The sequence below is a fragment of the Myotis brandtii genome, unplaced genomic scaffold (assembly GCF_000412655.1).
Source record: "Myotis brandtii unplaced genomic scaffold, ASM41265v1 scaffold125, whole genome shotgun sequence".
Lineage (NCBI taxonomy): Eukaryota > Metazoa > Chordata > Mammalia > Chiroptera > Vespertilionidae > Myotis > Myotis brandtii.
In genome coordinates, this window is record NW_005354385.1 from 6253106 (window position 1) to 6272448 (window position 19343).

At 42.2% G+C, this 19343-nt stretch overlaps 1 protein-coding gene across 4 annotated transcripts in view; it reads right to left on the reverse strand.

Moving 5' to 3' along the window:
- Positions 1-19343, reverse strand: part of CACNB4 (calcium channel, voltage-dependent, beta 4 subunit) — a 232902-nt gene that overhangs the window by 116784 nt on the left and 96775 nt on the right. Inside the window, exons 1-2 of one of the 4 annotated variants that reach the window (XM_014534045.1) lie at positions 6279-6617; positions 4180-4339 (exon numbers count right to left, since the gene is read on the reverse strand). The exons of 1 other annotated variant lie outside the window; for it this stretch is intronic. In XM_014534045.1, coding sequence (XP_014389531.1) covers positions 4180-4185 — 6 coding nt within the window. In that variant the 5' untranslated portion in view covers positions 4186-4339; positions 6279-6617. Of the gene's footprint in view, positions 1-4179; positions 4340-6278; positions 6618-19343 lie in introns of those variants that run through there. 2 more of the 4 variants (XM_014534046.1, XM_014534044.1) reach the window with 2 other exon arrangements.

Sequence of the window (19343 nt, forward strand, 5' to 3'; positions counted from 1 at the left end):
CATGGAAGAGAGAGGGAAAGACAGAAAGAAACATCAATGTGAGAGGGACACTTCGATTGGTTGCCTCCTGCATGAGCCCTGACCTGGGCCCGGACAGGGAGGAGCCTGCAACCTAGGTACATGCCCTTGACCAGAATCGAACCCAGACCCTGTGGTTGGCAGGCCGAGGCTCTATCCACTGAGCCAAACCGGCTAGGGCAGGATATGACATTTCTTAGACCCTCCAGCAGCGGACCTGTGTTTTTTCCTCCAGGAGTGAGGTGAAAAAACACTAGATCACTTTCTTGGATTCTTATTAGGCAAGTTACCAAGAACACTGTGAGTGCCGTACCAGGAGCTTAGCCAATGAGCGGTCAGAAAAGGTGTTACCTCTGCAGCTCACGTGCAGAGGCGGGACTGCTGGCGAGGGCCTGCCCTCAGCCACAGCGGCTGCAGGCGAGCCTGCCCTCTCCTCTCTGGGCCTGCCCTCAGCCGTGGCAGCTTGGGCAGGCCCCCCTGTCTCTGCTCCATCTCCACTCTGGGCCTCACCTGTGCGTGCAGCCTCCTCCTGACCAGTTGTGACTGTTATGGTGTCCCGGCTAATTTGCATATTGCCTCTTTATATAGAGAGATTATTGGACTTTAAGAGCAAATAGGAAATGTGATTTTCATATGCTGATTTCAAATCTGTTCAAACTTCTCAATTTTCTTTTTCAACCCCACACAGCCTCCTCCTGACCGGTCGTGACAGTTACAGTGTCCCAGATAATTTGCATATTGCCTCTTTATATATATAGATTATTGGACTTTAAGAGCAAATATGAAATGTGATTTTCATATGCTGATTTCAAATCTGTTCAAACTTCTCAATTTTCTTTTTCAACCCTAATAGTTTTAAGTAGTTATCTTGAACTTCTTGGTATAATTTTTATTGTAGCTTCATGAATATCTGAGCTGACGGCTTGATAATTATTGTAAAGGACTAGTGGGAGAGGGAAAAGAGAGAACAAAAAGTGGTAACCAATCCAGTTATGTCTCCTTGTCCTCCCCAGGTGGCTTAGTTTACCTAAGTAAGGGATATTACAAGGAGACAGTGCACAGAGTAACTAGCACCAATACGTAGAAATAAGATTCAAGCTGAACTATGATAAACAAGAAAGGACTAAGCTAATGAGAGGCCTTCCCACCTTCTCCCTTAAAAGCATTTTTTTTATAGTTATTGCTGACCTTCCTACAGAACATCTTGTACCACAGAATAATGTAATGCTCACTGAGTCACAGGACCTGACCTACGGACTCATAGGACCATATTCTAAAATCCTGATTGACATCATAGTCTCACAGGAAAAAGAACACCAGCAGGAAAGGAGATTCGGAAGGCCCTGAGGAAAGGCGGGATTGAACCTAATACTTCCCTCCGTCACCTGAAAATGGGAATTACAATGAAAGTGGCAAAATTGATGATCTTGGAGAGGTGAATGCATGGGTTCTGATCAGATTTAAGGAATTTCGCTCTATGACAATTACATCTAGAAATCACTTCAATGTATATTTTAGAAAACCATCATTGCTAAGAACTGATGGATCGAAGAGAAGTTTCTGTTCATCATTTATTCAGACTCTGGACAAACACCAAAATCACTTAGCTGAGCCCTAACCGGTTTGGCTCAGTGGATAGAGCATCAGCCTGCGGACTCAAGGGTCCCAGGTTCGATTCCAGTCAAGGGCATGTACCTTGGTTGTGGGCACATCCCCAGTAGGGAGTGTGCAGGAGGCAGTTGATCGATGTTTCTCTCTCATCGATGTTTCTAACTCTCTATCCCTCTCCCTTCCTCTCTGTAAAAAATCAATAAAATATATAAAAATAAAAATCACTCAGCTGAGTAAAACAAGTTGATTTTCTCAGTCAACTCTGCTACACAAACCACAAGCAGCATTTGGTTTTCCTCTCTGGCCCGAGATGCCAACACCCAGACCTTGGCTTCTTTTACAGGACAGGCCTCATTCCCTAGAAATAGGCCAAAAAGACTCTCACCCTCTGATAGACTATAAGAACTTCTCATTTCCAAGAGAAATCGAATCCTTACTATCCCTAAGTGTTTTTCTGAAGGGCCCTAAACACACAGAGCCTTCTGTTTGTAGCTCATCCTCCTCCCTAGCACACACAAGAACATATCTCTGTATTTAAAATGACTTTATTGTAGCTTTGAAAGTAGCAAGCCTTTATTCTCTTGTGGATGCTTCGCCTTTCAACCCTCTTGGGTATCTTTCTTTATGTGAAAAGCAGTTAATTTTCCTTCTCCAAAGTCTCCACGGCAGAAATCTCCACTTAGTATTAACTATCAATTAGCAAAGCATGGAGCCTGCCTGTGTATGAATGTGTGTGAATGTACGAGGGTGTATACTGTGCACACGCCTGTGAGCGCACAGACATTTAGGCAAACAAGTAGGCACACTGCTTATAGAAAATAAGTAGTTTCAATAATTAACATATATATTTATCCTTAAAATAATGTATAGTTGCATATAAATTTAAATATGTGCTTTTCTATATATACATGCCATAGTTTATAAAATTTATCTTCACTTTAACTTTTATATCTATAAGATTTCTAACAGTTTAATATATTATGGCTCCTTTTCTAGGATTGAAAACACCTAAAAATGTATTTTCCTCTCTAGTAAAAGCCCTGAATTATGAACTGTTCATCTTTTTTCACTGAAATTGACCAGAATTCTCCCTCCAAATACTAGTATTTTAGAATTTAAGCATTTGGAAGTGGAAGCAATTGTAACAGAGAAATCAACTACCAATTCTATGTGTAGATAACCTTGGCTTCACTTTACAAAATCCTCTAAGAATCTGTATTTCATTTAAATTGCTCAAAATCCCAGAAAGTCCATGTAGGAGCTTTAAATTTGGCAAAGCATCTCCTGTGCAGGCCAGTCTAGTACTAGGGTGCTCAATATTTTGTCAAGTGAAAACAACATTTCACAGAAATGCAAAGACATATTTACATACATGTGCATGGAGAATCTGAAAAGATAGATAGCAATATGTTATGTGTGATTATGTTTGGGAGGAGTTAGGTAACTTTTCCTACTGATCTGCTTTTTCCATTTATCCCTCTAAGAACATCCCTCCTATTGTTTGTGTAACAAATCTACTGAATGAAAAAAAAAAAGAAGTCTATTCTGATAATGATTCCATAAATGTCAAGATGCACAATGAAACCATTTATAAAACATGTATACCAAGGAGCAGACCTATCAAAATCTAATATGACTCAAATAAAACATACGTGATGAATTCTGGGGGCTCAGTCAGTGAAAAGCACCTTGGCCACCAAGACCTGTGCGAAGACCCAGCGTGGGCGGAGGAAGTGGAATGGGCAACCCTCCCAGAAGGCAAGGTAGTGAGATTCTGTGTGCATGATGGACTGTGACTGCCTGGTCTCGATATAAACTCATTCAGCAGCACACACGCCATTGTCCATGTCAAGGTAACAGAAGGAGTAATGTAACGCATGAAATCTCTTGTCCCCATATAGGACCTTGCTATGGGGCCTGGAAGGATCTTATATACTTCCTGATAATTCTGAATGATGCTGACACGTATCTACCTTCCTGGAAACCAGAGCAGAAGTCAATGGACATCTTCAAAAGGCTCCACAGAATCAAAGAATCTAAAATGCCCAGACTCAAGTGTGTTCCATCCAGCATGGCTCTTGTTCCCCTCTCTTTATATATACAGTTCATGAAATGCAAAGGTTACAAGCAAAAATCTAGGCTACAGGGAGCGTAATATCTACCTCTGGACCAGACTCTTGAGAAAAACCTCACATCACTGTCCCCAGATCTTTCTTGTACTGTGGGGGTGTAAGGTGTTAACAGTGGATAATATTGGTTTATTCTTATTCAGAATACAATAGTCCCTAGGCAAGATGACCTACGTAAACACGCTAAATGTCATCACTTGTCACATGTTAAACCCCACGCATCCCATAAAGACATTTCAACAGCACGTGGTGGTAGGATATATGTGATGTCTCCCCAACCCTCTGAGGAAAGTGCCATACTCAGCTTTTAGTGCCTGTGTATTCTCGGGCTGCAGCTGGCCATCTGAGAAAGCCTCTCCACACCTGTCTACCAGACCTGTGCCGAGAGCTCTGCTTCCACCTGGGCAGACCCCACACTTACAGCCATAAATGCATTGGCACTGAGAAAGACTGCTGAGGATGCGGCTCTCCAGGTGTGGCTTTATTTGTCACTTCACCAGGTCAGCTATTTAGGCCTAGTCTTCTCCATTGGCTTGAAGCTTTGTTCACACCATCTTGGGTAACACATCACATTATTCGTCCTTATAAAAACAAATAAACTCAAATAAGCATTGAGAGTCAGTTCACCCTTCCGAGCACCTCTGCCTTCCCCTCTCGTGTGCCTGACACACTTTCCATCCCTCCCTTCCGAGAGACTCCCATACTTTCAACGGAGGAGCAGCCAGATGCCTTGCTTCATTCCTTGGGGTTCCTGCCTGCCTGAACCTTGCTGATGTGCACAGCTCAGAGGACCTCAGCCTGCAGGCTCGCCACTGAGTCACTGGGAACACAGCACTGCGGTCCCTAGCACGACCCACCATCAGCTGCTGCCACTGAGTCAAGTCCTGTGCTCTTCACTGCCCACCCTACAGAGAAACTGGGCCACCCCATGAGGCTGGACCAAAAGGAGAAAAATGTTTTCCTACTTATAATGGCTCCCCCTCTGAACCAGTGCATCGGAAATTCACACAGTTCTGGAGAATGAGGTGTTGGATACTTTAGTTCCTAGCCGACTCTGCTCATAGCAGCTGGCTTCTAAAATAACCAGTTATTCTAAAAGAACTCCAACCAATCCACTTAAGTGCAATGCAGCGCGCAATGGTCGAAAATAAAAAGTTATAGTTCAGCAAGACATCACCTGTGTCATAACTCGGTGTGGAAGGAAGGGGCATGAGGAATCATCAGGCCTCCTGAAGAACACGGCCAGGGAAGCTGGCTCCCTAAACTCCTGGAGTTGCGTTTTCCATTCTCCCACCCGCCCGCAAGGGTGGACCTTGTCTATTTCAGGCACCACTGCTTCAGGCCATGGTCCCTTGCAGTAAATTGACAGCCTGCTCATTGACAAGCACGTTGGGCAACACGCAGAGAGACTTTGCAGAAACAGAGTTAGAGTTAGAGCTAACACGCAGACAGGCAGGAAACATGGAATGCCTCATCAGAACAGAGAATTGCCGTCTTTCACGGATTGCACAACATTTGACACATACGTCTGCATTGACGTATATCATAGGAGTTTTTTGTTGTTGTTGTTATAATCTGTTTATTTGGTGGTTGAGCCCGAGAACCTTATATAACACATCCCTGTCTCAAAGGTAGCAACATGCACGGCACTGCACTCAGTTACAATCCAGACTCCCCAGAGCAGGTCCCATTAGCCACCTGGAATCATTTCACGGGGCCAGCTTTCTATATAATTGATTAAAAATAAACAACGGCCACTAGCAACAGTGAAAGAAATACTCAGTAATCAGCTTTACCCTACAATCAAAAGCTAGCATTCCGATGGTATGATTTTAGGGATTTCAGAAAAGCATTTCCCTCCTGATTTTAATAGATTGCATGAGCCTGACCTGTGGAGGGAAAGGAGCCCAGTTTTCTAAGCCAAAACACACGTGAGCATCCGTGGGTCTTTCAGGGTAGAGCACAGGAACACTACCCTCTGCCTCCGCGCTGGGTGTAGTACGACTCCAACCTTGCATCTGATTTCCTTAACAAAGAAGCAGCAGATCTGCACCACTTGTTTGGCCAGAAAGCACACAATACAGCTACCGCTGAGGAACTTCCATTCATGCTTGCTCAATAAACAATGTGGATGACATAATGAATGAGCCTTTCCTATGAACCCTGCTATTGGAAAACATAGGCACTTTCCGCAGAGTTTAAGCCCGTCTACAGGAGCAGTTACCCCTGGTGAGATCAGATGTGGACCAAGAAATACACAAATCCCAACAGCTTACACTCTTAGGAGCCTTTGCTATCACCCTAAGTTCTTTTCTGCCTGAGAAGGAATTATATAATGAAGAATCATTTCCGTCAACTCTAAACTATAGAGAACATTGACAGCGCAGCCAGCAAGAACCCGAAAGATGTGAGCTTTCAGCTCCATGTTCCCTGCGTTGCCTAAGAAATGGGGGAGGGGGGAGTTCAGTGGGAGGAGGAAGAGGAGGGGAGAGGGAATCAGCTATCTATGAAAATACTTACAGCCTCCGAGTCTTCAATGCCATGCAGGTACAAATTGTCATACATGGAGGTCTGCTAATCCAGAGCACCTCTTTCAAGGCAAAAACAAAACTGCCACAGAAGCCACAGCTAGAGCTAAAAGATAGAAAAGGCCTGGGTGAAGGACTGCGCCTGCCTTATCAATTCCTGTGGCTTTACCAGGCAAGATGCTATTCATTCACATCACACGGGGTGAGCTTATCCCCAGAGGCAGTTCAGACCTGGCATTTTATCTGCCTTCCCAATACAGAGCATAGAAAAGCAAAACCCTTCCTCAACCACAGACTGGTGACTGAGCTAGGAAAGCGGCCTCTGATTGGCTCGGCTCGCCTGCTTCAGTCAGCTGAAGAGCGTTCCCTGGGAGAGTGGAGGGTGACTGGAGCATCCTCCCCAGCAAAGAGCTGCTTCCTGTTTCGCCTGCACTGTGTGGCTCTGCAACGCACACTTTTCAATATCGAAAAGGCTGCGTGGAATGTTTGGAAAGGCGGACTATTGGGTACTCTGAACACAACTGCTCATCTTCTTAATTAAATTCACAATTGGAGGGAGGTAGGGGAGCAAAGGAGAGATTTTATTTCCAGAGAATATTGTGTAAAGACAGGCAAACAGATACTAATCTCCATGCAACATCTGTACTTAACAGATGCAATTTCAGTCAAACGGGCAATAAATCACTTAAAATTTTTAAAAAAGCAACAAGGTAAAAAAAAAAAAAGGATAAACAGATGGTAAGATTTCTTGTGGGACTTTCAACTGTAAAAGTTTTCAATATTCTCACTGAAAGTTTTCAATATTCTCTGCCTCACTGGCAAGAAAATACCTCTGTAACCCAACCAGTGAAGTTTGAAAAAAGAAGCCAAAAGCTCTCAAAAGTCTTTATTTAGATGCAAAAATTTTAATGTCTCTTTAGTTTAATTTTTTTTAACCATCTTTAAGTAACAGCCAATATTTTAGCGTAAGTCTTTCATCCTCTTTCCAATGTTTAGTCCTTTAATCCTCCTCAAACAGCATTGATCTTTCCCCAAAAACCCAAACAGAGAAGTTCCCCTCCCTCCCTCCACTCCCACCACACCGCAGCCAAGTTTGACCCAGGACAGGTCCCACACTAGAGCTCACCTACATACTTAAAGCTTTCTGGTCAACCAATAAGGTACTGTAGCTTTGAAACAGGAGAGCTCTAGAGCTCACTCTAGAACAGTGGTTCTCAACCTTGGCTGCACATTAGAATAACCTGGGAATCTTTTTGAAATCCTGATTTCTGGGCCTCACCATCCGGAAATTCTGTTTCTTTGTTATGGGGTGGGGCCACAACATTAGTAACAAAGAAACAGAATTTCTGGAGGATGAGGCCCAGAAATCAGGATTTTAAAAAGATTCCCAGGTGATTCTAATGTGCAGCCAAGGTTGAGAACCACTGCTCTAGAAAAAGCCAGCAACATTTGGCAAAAAGAAGTTGGTGAGGGGCAAAGAACACAATCTAGAGCAGCTGAATGACTGATTGGGGTAAGCAATGACCCAGAAACTCAGAGGCTCTGAGTGCAGAATCAGCTTCACCACTGATTGGTCGGATGACTCTGGACCAATCACCACATTAAGGACTTTAGTTTCTTCACCTGCCAAATTGAGGTTAGATGTAACTCAGAGAAAGAACTTTGCAAATCTAAAGTGCAACATAAACACTTATCTACGACAACCCTGCTTTGTCAGCTGGAAGGCTTTGGCTGTCGTTCATGGGAGCTCAGCACAGGAGTAGCTGGCTGGCCCTGGACCTAGAAAATGAGGCCTGTCCTCCCAGCCGCTATCTCTGAAAAGCCTCACTCTTAAAGAAACAAACCTGAGTCACAAAAAGCCATACCTGAGCTACAACTGTTGAGTAGAGCACAGGTCTTCCAGGTCTGCACTGACTAGTAATGTCTTTCGATCACAGTTGTACACCTTGGGAACGGCACTCATACTTAGTCACTTTCAAATATAAACAATGACAAGGGGACTCATCTGTTCTTCAGAACCCCCAAATGGTAGGGTTCATAGAGGATGCCATCTGTGCCTACACAGAGGGAGAATGGCAGAAGAGAATGGGTACAATAGGCAGGACACCATAGAAGAAAGCCCAGTGCCAGCTCTACCTGTTGACAACTCTGTGTCCTGGAGGAAGTCACCTACCAGGTTGATCCTCAACTCTCCCCTCCATAAACCAAGAGGACTGGGCCAAAGGATTTGTAAGTTCAAATCCCTGTATCTGATTCTGTCATTTTAATTAACTCTATAACTATATAGCCTTGTGATATTTTAGCCAGAATCTACAGAAAATTGAGGCAAGAAGGTCTTTTTTTCTCCTTAGATTTTCTAGATAATTTCTTTACCGCCTTAATTGAGAGTATAGATATTTCCTGAGTATCTTTAAATAGAAATCTAAATTAGGGTGGGGGAGAGAGGCTGTCCACTTCCATAATTCACCCAGATGAGAGAAACTGCTCCCTACTGGGAAAACTGTCCATGACTCAAGTCCTCTCCTGAATTTCCCTGCCTCAAAGTGTTCCCTACAGCTAATGTGAGGGTCTAAAAGGAAGTTGTTAAAGAATAGGGCTCATTTTGTGATAGACGAATGCATGCAGTAAGCGAGTCTGACTCAGGGTGGGATGTCAGGAAGAAGGTACTTGATCAAGCACTGCAGCCTGTGGTTACTCCCTGCAGCCCTACATCCAACCCCTCAAGCACTAAGAACAGATGTGAAGCAGGGGCGGGCTGGCTCTACCTGCTCCCCAGAAGCTTAGAAAAATGCTGGACTCAGAATCACAAATTGTCAGAGGCAGGAGAACCCCAGAGTTACCTAATCCAGCCCTCATTTTAATACCCAGAATGGTTACATTGCTGTATTCAAAGCCATAATTTTCTACAGTTGAGTGTTCCTTCCCACTCCCTTCTTGATGGGGTTTTCAAGATAAGGGAGGAGAAGCAGTGGTCCTGTTCCCAGGAGGAATTTGGTAAAACAGGAGAAAGTCACTTTGGTGGGTAAAAAATAAAAAACTTTTTTAAAACCTCTCCTTTCATTCTAAAAATTGTCTAATCACAAGTCATTTGGTCATCCACAAGCTGACAACTGAAAATCAACTCACAGATTGAGGAGTCTGACCCTAGAGTTTGGATCTACACAGAATAAGCACTGCACCTGCAAGTCACCTAAAGATTTCAAATCCTTACTCAGGCTGATCCCAGAGGAACCCTAGTGAGAGACTCACACTGGATTCCCCAGTGGAACTCTGAGGAGTTCCTAGAAAAATGAACTCAAAACTCCAGGAGGATATTGGACTTGACCATCTCGGTCCTAAGATTCTCTGAACTAAGAGCTGGCCGAGAAGTAGTGAGAGACCCTGGGAGCTTTCTGGGCCTGTTTCAGATCACAAGCCACCAGCTTTGGGTCAAAGGGCCTTGGGATCCCAGCAGGTCTAAGTTCCAAGGGTCCACTTTCAGGAGTATCATACTTAACTGCAGCAAGAGGTGAAAAGTAACCAGGGGACTGGCAGCCTCTTAGTTTGACTTCTAAGAGTCCTCCAGTTAAGTAATTGGTTGAGAGGATGGCCCACTTCGCCTACCTGAGGTTACAATGAGAACAATAAGGTGAACACCTTATTGCTCACTGTGTGTTGGTGTTTGCCACTAACCCCCTGTCTCTCATGCCTGATGAGCCTCCAAAATCACACATAGCCCCGAAAAGGCTGCCTCCCATTTCGAGACTGCTTGATGACTACGCTTCTCACCCACTTCCTTCCAAGTCATCTCTCATGATGATCAACAGTGCAAAGTCAAACAAGACCTATGACAGGGGATGGCCTGTATGATTCTGTCATAAATTCCACATGATTTCTGGTGGGGAGGTTGTTCTTGCAAGCTGACAAATGCCTCAACTGAGCTCAGTTCAGCACAGGAAATGGTATGGTTCTCAACAAATCAGGAAAGCTCTCTTCTGTATCTCAGTGGAACGCTACTTTGAGTTAGTTTTTGTTGGTTTCAAACCTAAGGACATGGAGTTCCTCTCCCTTACCTGGGCTGGGCTTTATAGTACAGCAAACACGTGGGATTGACAGTGGAATGTAAAGGACAAGCCTATCTCTTTTCTATTTGTTTGGAAAGGGTGAGAAGAGGAAGAGAAAAGCCAAGAGTGAGCTCTGAGTTTTAGACAGCCATGATCAAGACAACCGGTATAGACTTGGAAGCTAAAAGAAATGTTGCTATCCAATTTTCCACCCAGGTTTTTCCTGAATGTAACTCTTCTAGGCCAGTGTAGTTCTATGTTCTACAGTAGGACTCTGAGAGGTCAGGGAAGAAACAAAAGGGATCGGGTTTGGACTCTCATTGGCTCTATGAATTAGAACACAAGCCCAAAGCCTCTACTTGCCAATTCAGCTATGGGCACTACTTTGCTTTTTGTTATTGTTTGAATTTTGTGAAGTGACCACAGTGTGCTACATTATTTTCTCCCTCTTTGGCTCTGTAAGAGCTAATCCACTCACTCCTTTGCCTCTAGAAAGCATGAATATTGTAACCTGCTTCCTTCCTGCTGCGCCGGAGGCAGGGCAGACAAAGGAATGAAAACAAAACAGAACAAAGCAGTACAGACAATTGATTCCCCTTTTAGTAGTCCTCCGAGTTGGAATTTAAACCTCACTACCTAGGCAGGCCTGTCCTTGATTCTCTCTGGGCCTCATCTGTAACATGGAAATAATATTAGCTCTGGAAGCAATGAGTTAATAAATGAAATGTACATAGAAATTTCCTGGTACTTAGAAAGCAGAGAGAAGAATCAGCACTTTTTAAAGGGAAGTAGTATGGAATCAGGACCGCCTACATCACCCAGCTCCAAGGACCCACACACACTGCAATTTGTGTGAATGGTATTCCTGGGGCAGTGTAACAGGAATACTATGCAGCAGGATGGTTAAGAGCAGGGGATCTGGAGCCAGACTGCCCACAAATCCCTGTTGTGTCACTTCCCAGCTGGATAACCCTTGGCAAGCAACCCTGCCTTCATTTCCTTATTTATAAAATGAGGACTAGCCCAAGATTATTGTGCAGATGAAAAGCCTTGATAAAAGAAAGTGCTCAGAACGGTGCCTGGCACAAGCTCAATGCTGCACAGCATCAGTTGCTTCTTATCTTTGGGTCTGGCCTGAAGCCCTGGTACCTTTTGCCTTTGAGGTAGATTCCTAGTACTTGCCCCTGATATTGGCCTGGTCCTCTCAATCCCCACCTGGGACCCAGTCTCAGCTAGCAGAGCTGAGACCAGCATCCTGCCTCCTGTTGCCCTACTTAGCTCCGTGCCAGCCTCCTCCCGGTCGCCTACCCGCTTCATCTAGCCAGGCTGATTACTCCTTATGCTGAAGCTGGCGTGCAAGCCCAGGCGACCATGGCCTGACAACACCTCTACCCTTAGGCCACCCCACTGAACCCTGTGTGCCCTGGGTCCCCACCCCCAACCTCCCACTGGCCTTCCCAATGGCCTGGTCTCTTGTCAAACTACAATTTTCTATTTTTTTTCCAAACTACAATTCTGAACTCCTCACCCCACCAGCCACTCCTGAACTGCTCCAACCTGCCACAAACCATTGCCAAGAAAATGTCCCCATGAAAATCCTATAACACATGCTACTATTGGTTCTTACCAAGGAGGCGAGAGGAGAGTGAGAAAGACAGAGAGAAACATGGACAGGGATAAAGAAGCATTCAAAAGAAGAATGAATATATGGACTAACTCCCCCACCTCCCTGCTATTCTTGATGGCTCCAGGAAAAAATAATACTTCATAATTCATAAAAGAGTGAGCGTAGATAAGGCAAAAAAAAATTCCCATGGCCTATTCAACTTGCCAGAAAATGACAGATCCCTCCCCGTGATTGACAGATTACTCAGTAATCTCTAGATTTTTGAAATTTGGGTTTTTTTTGTGTTGTTTTTTTTAAAAAGGCCAATCTCTTGGCAAAAACATTCCATCTAGCCACAAATTTCATTAATGCTATACAACTTTATTTTCCACTCTTTTCCAAAATGAACTGAGGAGGCTGGTCCAGCTGATCTCCGCCTGCCTATACATCATTCAGCACTAATTTAACAATTACAGCTTTCAATTGCCGACTGCTCTGCACTATTTTAGAGGCTGGGGACTCGAAGATCACCAAGACATGACTGCATGCGCCTGGAAGCCGACTGAGGGGTGGTGCGGTAGCAATACTGGATGTCCCTAAGACAGAAACTGAACCCAAGAGATGGCTGCAATCAAAGCGCTCAACTGTGAGAAGCTCCTATGAGAGTTGGAGAGAAATTTGGTTCTTTTTTCTGCAAAGCCTCAGCAGGGGTGAGGAGCAGGAAAGGGGGGAGGAAGGGACGGGTTTCACTCATGAACAGGGCAGAAATGAGTCAGCCACCAATTTACTACATGGCCTTGGGCAAACCACTTCCTAGGATTCCCAATTTGCTGCAAAGAGTAAACAGCTCAGTTTGTTTTTTATGTAAAATTTGTCAAATTCTATTTTGCTACTGCTTTTAGGTAGAAATTCATGTTTTTCCTTCCTAGGGGGAGTTTTCCTCTTTGATTTGATCACACAGTTTACAGACAGATGCATTAGGTCACCTAATAAACATCCATAAATGCTTACTGAGTCCCTAATACCACCTCCAAACAAAAACCTGAAGGTGTCGGCTCCCATCTGACATCTTTGAAGGCTTCCCCATTGCTCTTACGATAAAGACCCAAATCTTTAACATGGTCTAGCCACAGTTTCAACGTTTCTCTTCTCGTATCTCTTCCTTTTTTGTTAGTTTGGGTGTTTTTTCTTTCTAAGTGATTTTTTATTTCCCAATTACAGTTGACCTACAATATTATATTCATTTCAGGTGTACAACCCTGAATGGCTAGACATTTACGTAACTTATGAAGTGACCACCCCAATAAATCCAGTACCCATCTGATAGCTTATGCAGTTACTACAATATTATTGACTATATTCCCTATGCTATATTTGTTGTGTTGAGTGAAATAAGTCAAACAAAGACTAATGCCAGATGATTTCACTTATATTTGAAATTTACAAATAAACAAACAAGCAGAACAGAAACAGATTCATTGAGACAGAGAATATTTTTATTGAATTTATTGGGGTGAGATTGGTTAATAAAATTATATAGGTTTCAGGTGTACAATTCTATAATACATCATCTGTATATTGTATTGTGTGTTCACCACCCCACGCCAAGTCCCCTTCCATCAACATTTATCCCCCTTTCCCCTCTTCTACCTCCCCCACCCGCGATTCAGAGAACATTTTGATGGCTGCCAGATGGGAGTGGGTTAGGGGATGGGTGAAGGGATTAAGAAGTACAAATGGTAGTGACAGAACAGTTGCATTTCTCATTTTGCATCTTTGTCCTTTCACCTTCTCCCCTTCAGCCAGCCTGGCCTTCTTGGACACATCACACTCCTTCCCATCACTGAACTCTGTCTCTTCTGAGCCCTTTGCTTGAACCTGACACTTCCCTCCACCCCATAAACACACACTAGTGAGATTGGTGAATTAGTATCTGTTTCCAGAATGTGAGTTCTATGGAAAGAGGAATCACTATTATATTCCCACTGCCTAGCACAGTGCCTTGTATATAGACAGCTTTCAATAAATATGCGAATAACTCACAACGGCCCAGCACTCCTTGGCTACCTTTGCACTGGGGCTGCCAAACAGGGCAGTGACTAACAATAACAACAAAAATATTCCCCAAATGAAATGTGGATTATTTTAGAGCTAAGAAAACCAGGACATGAATATCCCAAGAGGGTCCTCACCAAATTGTCTTCATGCCCTAAGAGAGAGTGGTCCTGTTCAGATTCAGTTTCTTACAAATTAAAAATGTTTTGTTTTAACAATGCCTCTCTTGCAAAGAAAACACAATTTATAATGTGTGATGGATTCTTCTTTCTTTTGTGTGTGTGATGGAGAAAACACCCCATGACCATTCATACCTTCAAACCTTTGCACACAATGCTCTCTCTAGGAGGCCACCTCCACTCTGGCATGCCCCGCCTCAACTTTTTCTATTTGGTGAATTCCTTCCTTCTTTAAGGTCCAATGTAAATGTCACCAAGACCTTCCTGAACTCCCTCAAACATTAGACACTCCTTCTTCTATACTCCCATAGCACCTTATTTTCCTTTATTTCTTTACTCATGAGTCCACCACATAATAGTGTAATTTGTCCAATAGACCTGTTTCTTCCACTATGAGATAAACAACTAAAGCAAGAATCAAGTCGTACTCAGCTTTATACACCAAAGGCTCCATTCCATAGAAAGTCTTTACTAAGTACTGGTTGCAGGAACTAAAAGACAAACATAGAGAAAAAAAAGACAACACTACATTTTGAGCCCTGATGACATTACCTCCATCATAGTCCATGCAGTCTACTCTAGTAGATGTCTGAGATCATACAGGGAGTCAACAAGGAAGGGAATGAGCCAGAAATCTGTGAGGTCAATTTTAGGCCTGCTGTGGATTTAGAAAACAAACCACAAAATGGAAAGGATTATCAGGAACTCAGGTGTGAACTGGACTGGAGTCAGTGGTAGAGGCTTTTCTTGGCGTAAAATCTATAGGCAGAAGAAATACTGCTAGATGATGAATGGATGGTAGCATTTCAGTTATGGGATGTTTCCCAAAACTTCATTGCCTCAGAGTGTACTTGGGGAGAAATACCTATTTCCCTTTGGAAAAGAGTGCCAAACTATGTACACTTCTAGGCCAGGAACTCTCTCTTATCTTGTTAACATACCCCTTTCTAACCCAGTGGCTATCACAATAAATAGAAAACAGAAGTTCAATAATTGCATTGGGAAAAGCCAAATAAGCTAGCATGATATAGATGAGCTCCATAATACAACATAGCACTGAGTGGATCATGTGTCTCAAGTTCTGTCAAGTTCTATCATAACTCATGCAGCCTTAGGCACCAGACATGCTAGGACCTCAACAGGGGAATAGAGGAATCTGACTTCCTCCAAAATACTGAGCTTAAAGTAGCAATACTCATTCTAGATCCCATCTACAAGTAGATCTAGAGCAGTGGTTCTCAACCTTCTGGCCCTTCAAATACAGTTTCTCATGTTGTGACCCCCAACCATAAAATTATTTTCGTTGCTACTTCATAACTGTAATGTTGCTACTGTTATGAATCATAATGTAAATATCTGATATGCAGGATGGTCTTAGGCGACCCCTGTGAAAGGGTCGTTTGACCACCAAAGGGGTTGCGACCCACAGGTTAAGAACCGCTGATCTAGAGCTTTTTAAAGCATTGTTAGACTTGAGTAGGATAGTTGTCCATTTCTGCAACTTAGTGAGCAGTAATGATAGAATGGTGGTTATAGTGTACACTGCTGAGCTTTAATATATATTTTTTATTGATTTCAGAAAGGAAGAGAGAGGGGGAGAGAGAGAGAGAGAGAGAGAGAGAGAGAGAGAGAGAGAGAAACATCAATGATGAGAGAGAATCATTGATCAGCTGCCTCCTGCACACCCCCTACTGGGGATCGAGTCCACAACCTGGGCATGTGCCCTTGGTCAGAACCGAACCTGGGATCCTTCAGTCCGCAGGCTGATGCTCTATCCACTGAGCCAAACCAGCTAGAGCACACACTGCTGAGCTTTGACATCTCTATTATTCTATGTGGCTGAGATGACTAAAAGCCTTAATATCCATTCTCCATTCCCTTATTTTAGCCATAAACCTATTCCATGCCCAATTTTAACAAAGAATATGAGTCTCTGACTAGGAAATACATTTCACAGCCTCCCTTGCAGCTAGTGACCCTGTTCTTTCCAAAAGAATGTGAGTGAAAGTAATGTTTCTAACTTACACATCACATCCTTGAAAGAATACTGATTGCCCACCACATACTCTCTTACCTATTCCTTTGGATGTGGTGCTAATGAACCAATTTCCACCATACATATGAATGATGAAGAGTAATTAGGTTAAGGAAACTTGAGTGGGTAAATGACTTGTAGAGAAGTCTACTCTTCTGTTCTAGAATGTTCTCCTGTAGGTGAAAGAGAAAGACACTCCCATCTTATTTAGGCATCTTTACTTGGGGATCTCTTTGTTGAAGCAGCTTATGCTAACTAATACCAGCTGCAAAAATAATGAATACATAGAGTTCATTAGAGCAGGAACAAGGCAACCAGAAAAATATGTCCAGAGGTAGGCACTGGACTCAGAAAAGTGCACCTCCCTGGTTTGTCACTTCTTATTGTTCTTTCAGAAAAAGCTCACAAAATCAAGATGGTGGTCAGTTATAGCAAATCCCCACCCTACTCTCTTCATCCCAAATAAAATCAGAACTTTGTTAAGTAAATGTTAAGCCTCAATAAGCCTGTTTATTTTCTGAAATCAAAGATTGGGACAAAAACAAAGTGTTGGTAAGCTAAACACACTATAAATTGTCAATTTTTATACCATATTTTCAAAGCCCAAATGCATTCAAAGAAAATTTTCAAGACTACTCAGTTTTTTAATTAAAGTAGACCATTACAAAAAGAAAAATATTCACCATCTTTTAGCAAAGTCTGTAAGAATTTGCTCATGATGATTTGGATTTTCAATATACAATTTCTCTTAATTCCCAATCTGTTTGGTCATTTCCTTTTCAGTACTGAATGGAAAATTAGTTGGAGCACTAAGTCCAAAGCCTTTTCCCCAAGAGGCACAAACAGAAACAGGCTGAGTTACTTGATCTAAATTCTAATTCTCAGAAGTGATTCTTGCATCAAATATTCAAGGAAAATAGCAACCATCTCCATAAAAAATAGCATACCCTTGGGGACAAATGATAAAAATGCTGTACATTAGTATTGATGGAAAATAGAGAAGAATGTAAAAAAATTATCAATAATCTCTTATATCTGCTGGTATGTCTCATAAATCCATAAGCATAAACAAAGCATAGAGACTTTGGTAACACACACACACACACACACACACACACACACACACAGCTTTGAAAAGTTGTTTGGCAATGCATTTCTCTTAATAACAAAAGTGACTTCTCAAATATTTAAGAAAGATAGATTGAAAATTAAAATACCAATATTAAAATAAATATTTAGGTGTCATGTGCCTTACAGAACCTCAAACTCACTGCATTTCTGAGCCTTGTGTAGCAGGGTAAGCTATAAATACTACTTGATCCTTTGCTCTTGTGCACATTACAAATCTATTTTCTTTTAATTGGGAAAGGCAACAGTATCACAATTTTCAAAAACAGTTGTTTAAAACAAATTATTTCTAAAGTCCCTCTAAGTTACTCTTTCAACATCAAATTAGCTCTAAATACATATAAAACACTAAAAGATCGTAAACTAATAACGTCTCAGCCTGGAAATAAAGTCAAATCCTAATGTTCCCTAGGTCCTCTAACTGTGCATGGAAACCTATGGATCAGAAGAACATGAAACAACTGTCTTAACATAATTTGGATGTGTGTACACACAATGAAAGAGATATAGCACACACAAATAGTCCATTACAGAAAAGGGGGGACATTCAAACACACTGCTTTCAGGCATTAGGAAAAGGAATATTACCAGTAAATGTTCAGATTTACCTAATTTTAGAAGAAATTCTGAGGTTTTCCATATCAAATACTTGTAAAGCTTTCCATCAAAGCTTTGAACTAAAAGACAATGTCAGGCAGATAGCCTGTGGGCCTCAACTAAGATAGACTTACTTTTTAAAAAGATTATCTAGCCCTCCCTGGTTTGCACAGTGGTTAGGGTGTTGGCCCTCAAGCCAAAGGGTGGCAGGTTCAATTGCAGGTCAAGGGCAAGTACTTCTGTTGCAGGCTGGTATGTGAGGGAGGCAACCAATCAATGTATCTCTCTCATCTCTCTCTTCTCCCTTTTCTCTCTCTCTCTCTCTCTCTCTCTCTCTTTCTCTCTCTCTCTTCCTTCCCCTCCTCTCTGCCTTCCATTCTCTCTCTCTTTCTTCCCCTCCTCTCTGCCTTCCATTTTCTCTCTCTCTCTCTCTCTAAAAAAAAAAAGTAAAATATAAAAAACATTAAAAATTAAAAGATTATCTACTAGAATAGTAAGACCAACACAGACACTTTGGAAATCATTATCCTATCTTCAATTAAGCAAATCGACTACTGAAAGTTTTGGGAGAAAAATAAAAGGTCCAGTAGGAGAAAAGATGAATGAGCTCATTTCAAAGCCAATGTGATTTTCTTTCACATTCAGCTCTTGTTGGCTGTTGACTTCATTTAAACCATATACTTGATGAACATAAGACCACCAGAAAGATCTGAAGGGTTAGAAATCATGGGAAAGTTTCCTAACATAACACAATTCTGAAACAATGAAAGAATAAAATATATTTTTCATTATATTCTCCTCCATCAATTTGTCTACTGCCATCTCTACTTTATATCTTTCTCACTTTATACTTATTTCATCCACTCATTACACTTTCTCCCAAACATGTATGTGTTTACGATTCAGCCTCCTGCTGCTTCTTATGGTTGAAACCAACTTAAGCATTTTTCTTTTCCTTTTTTTTTTTTGGCTTTTCAAAAGCAACTTTATTGAAGGATATTTTACATGTCATAAAATCTACCCATTTCCTATGTAAAATGCAATAATTTTTACTAACTTTACCAAGTGGTTCAATTATCTCAATAAATTAGTTTTAGAACACTTTCCATTTCCCCCAATAAGATACCCCCCCTCATTTACAGCTAATTATAATCTACTCACTTCCTCTAGCCCCTGAGAACCACTAATTTATGTTCTATATCTTTTTTTAAAATTCTTTATTAATTAAGGTATTACAAATGTGTCCTCATCCCCCCCATTAAACCACAATCCCCCCCACACACTCATGCTCTCATCCCCCTGTTGTTCATGCCCATTGGTTTGGCTTATATGCATGCATACAAGTCCTTTGGTTGATCTCTTCCCCTTGCCCCCTCCCTCCCCTACTTTCCCTCTGGGGATTAATAGTCTGATC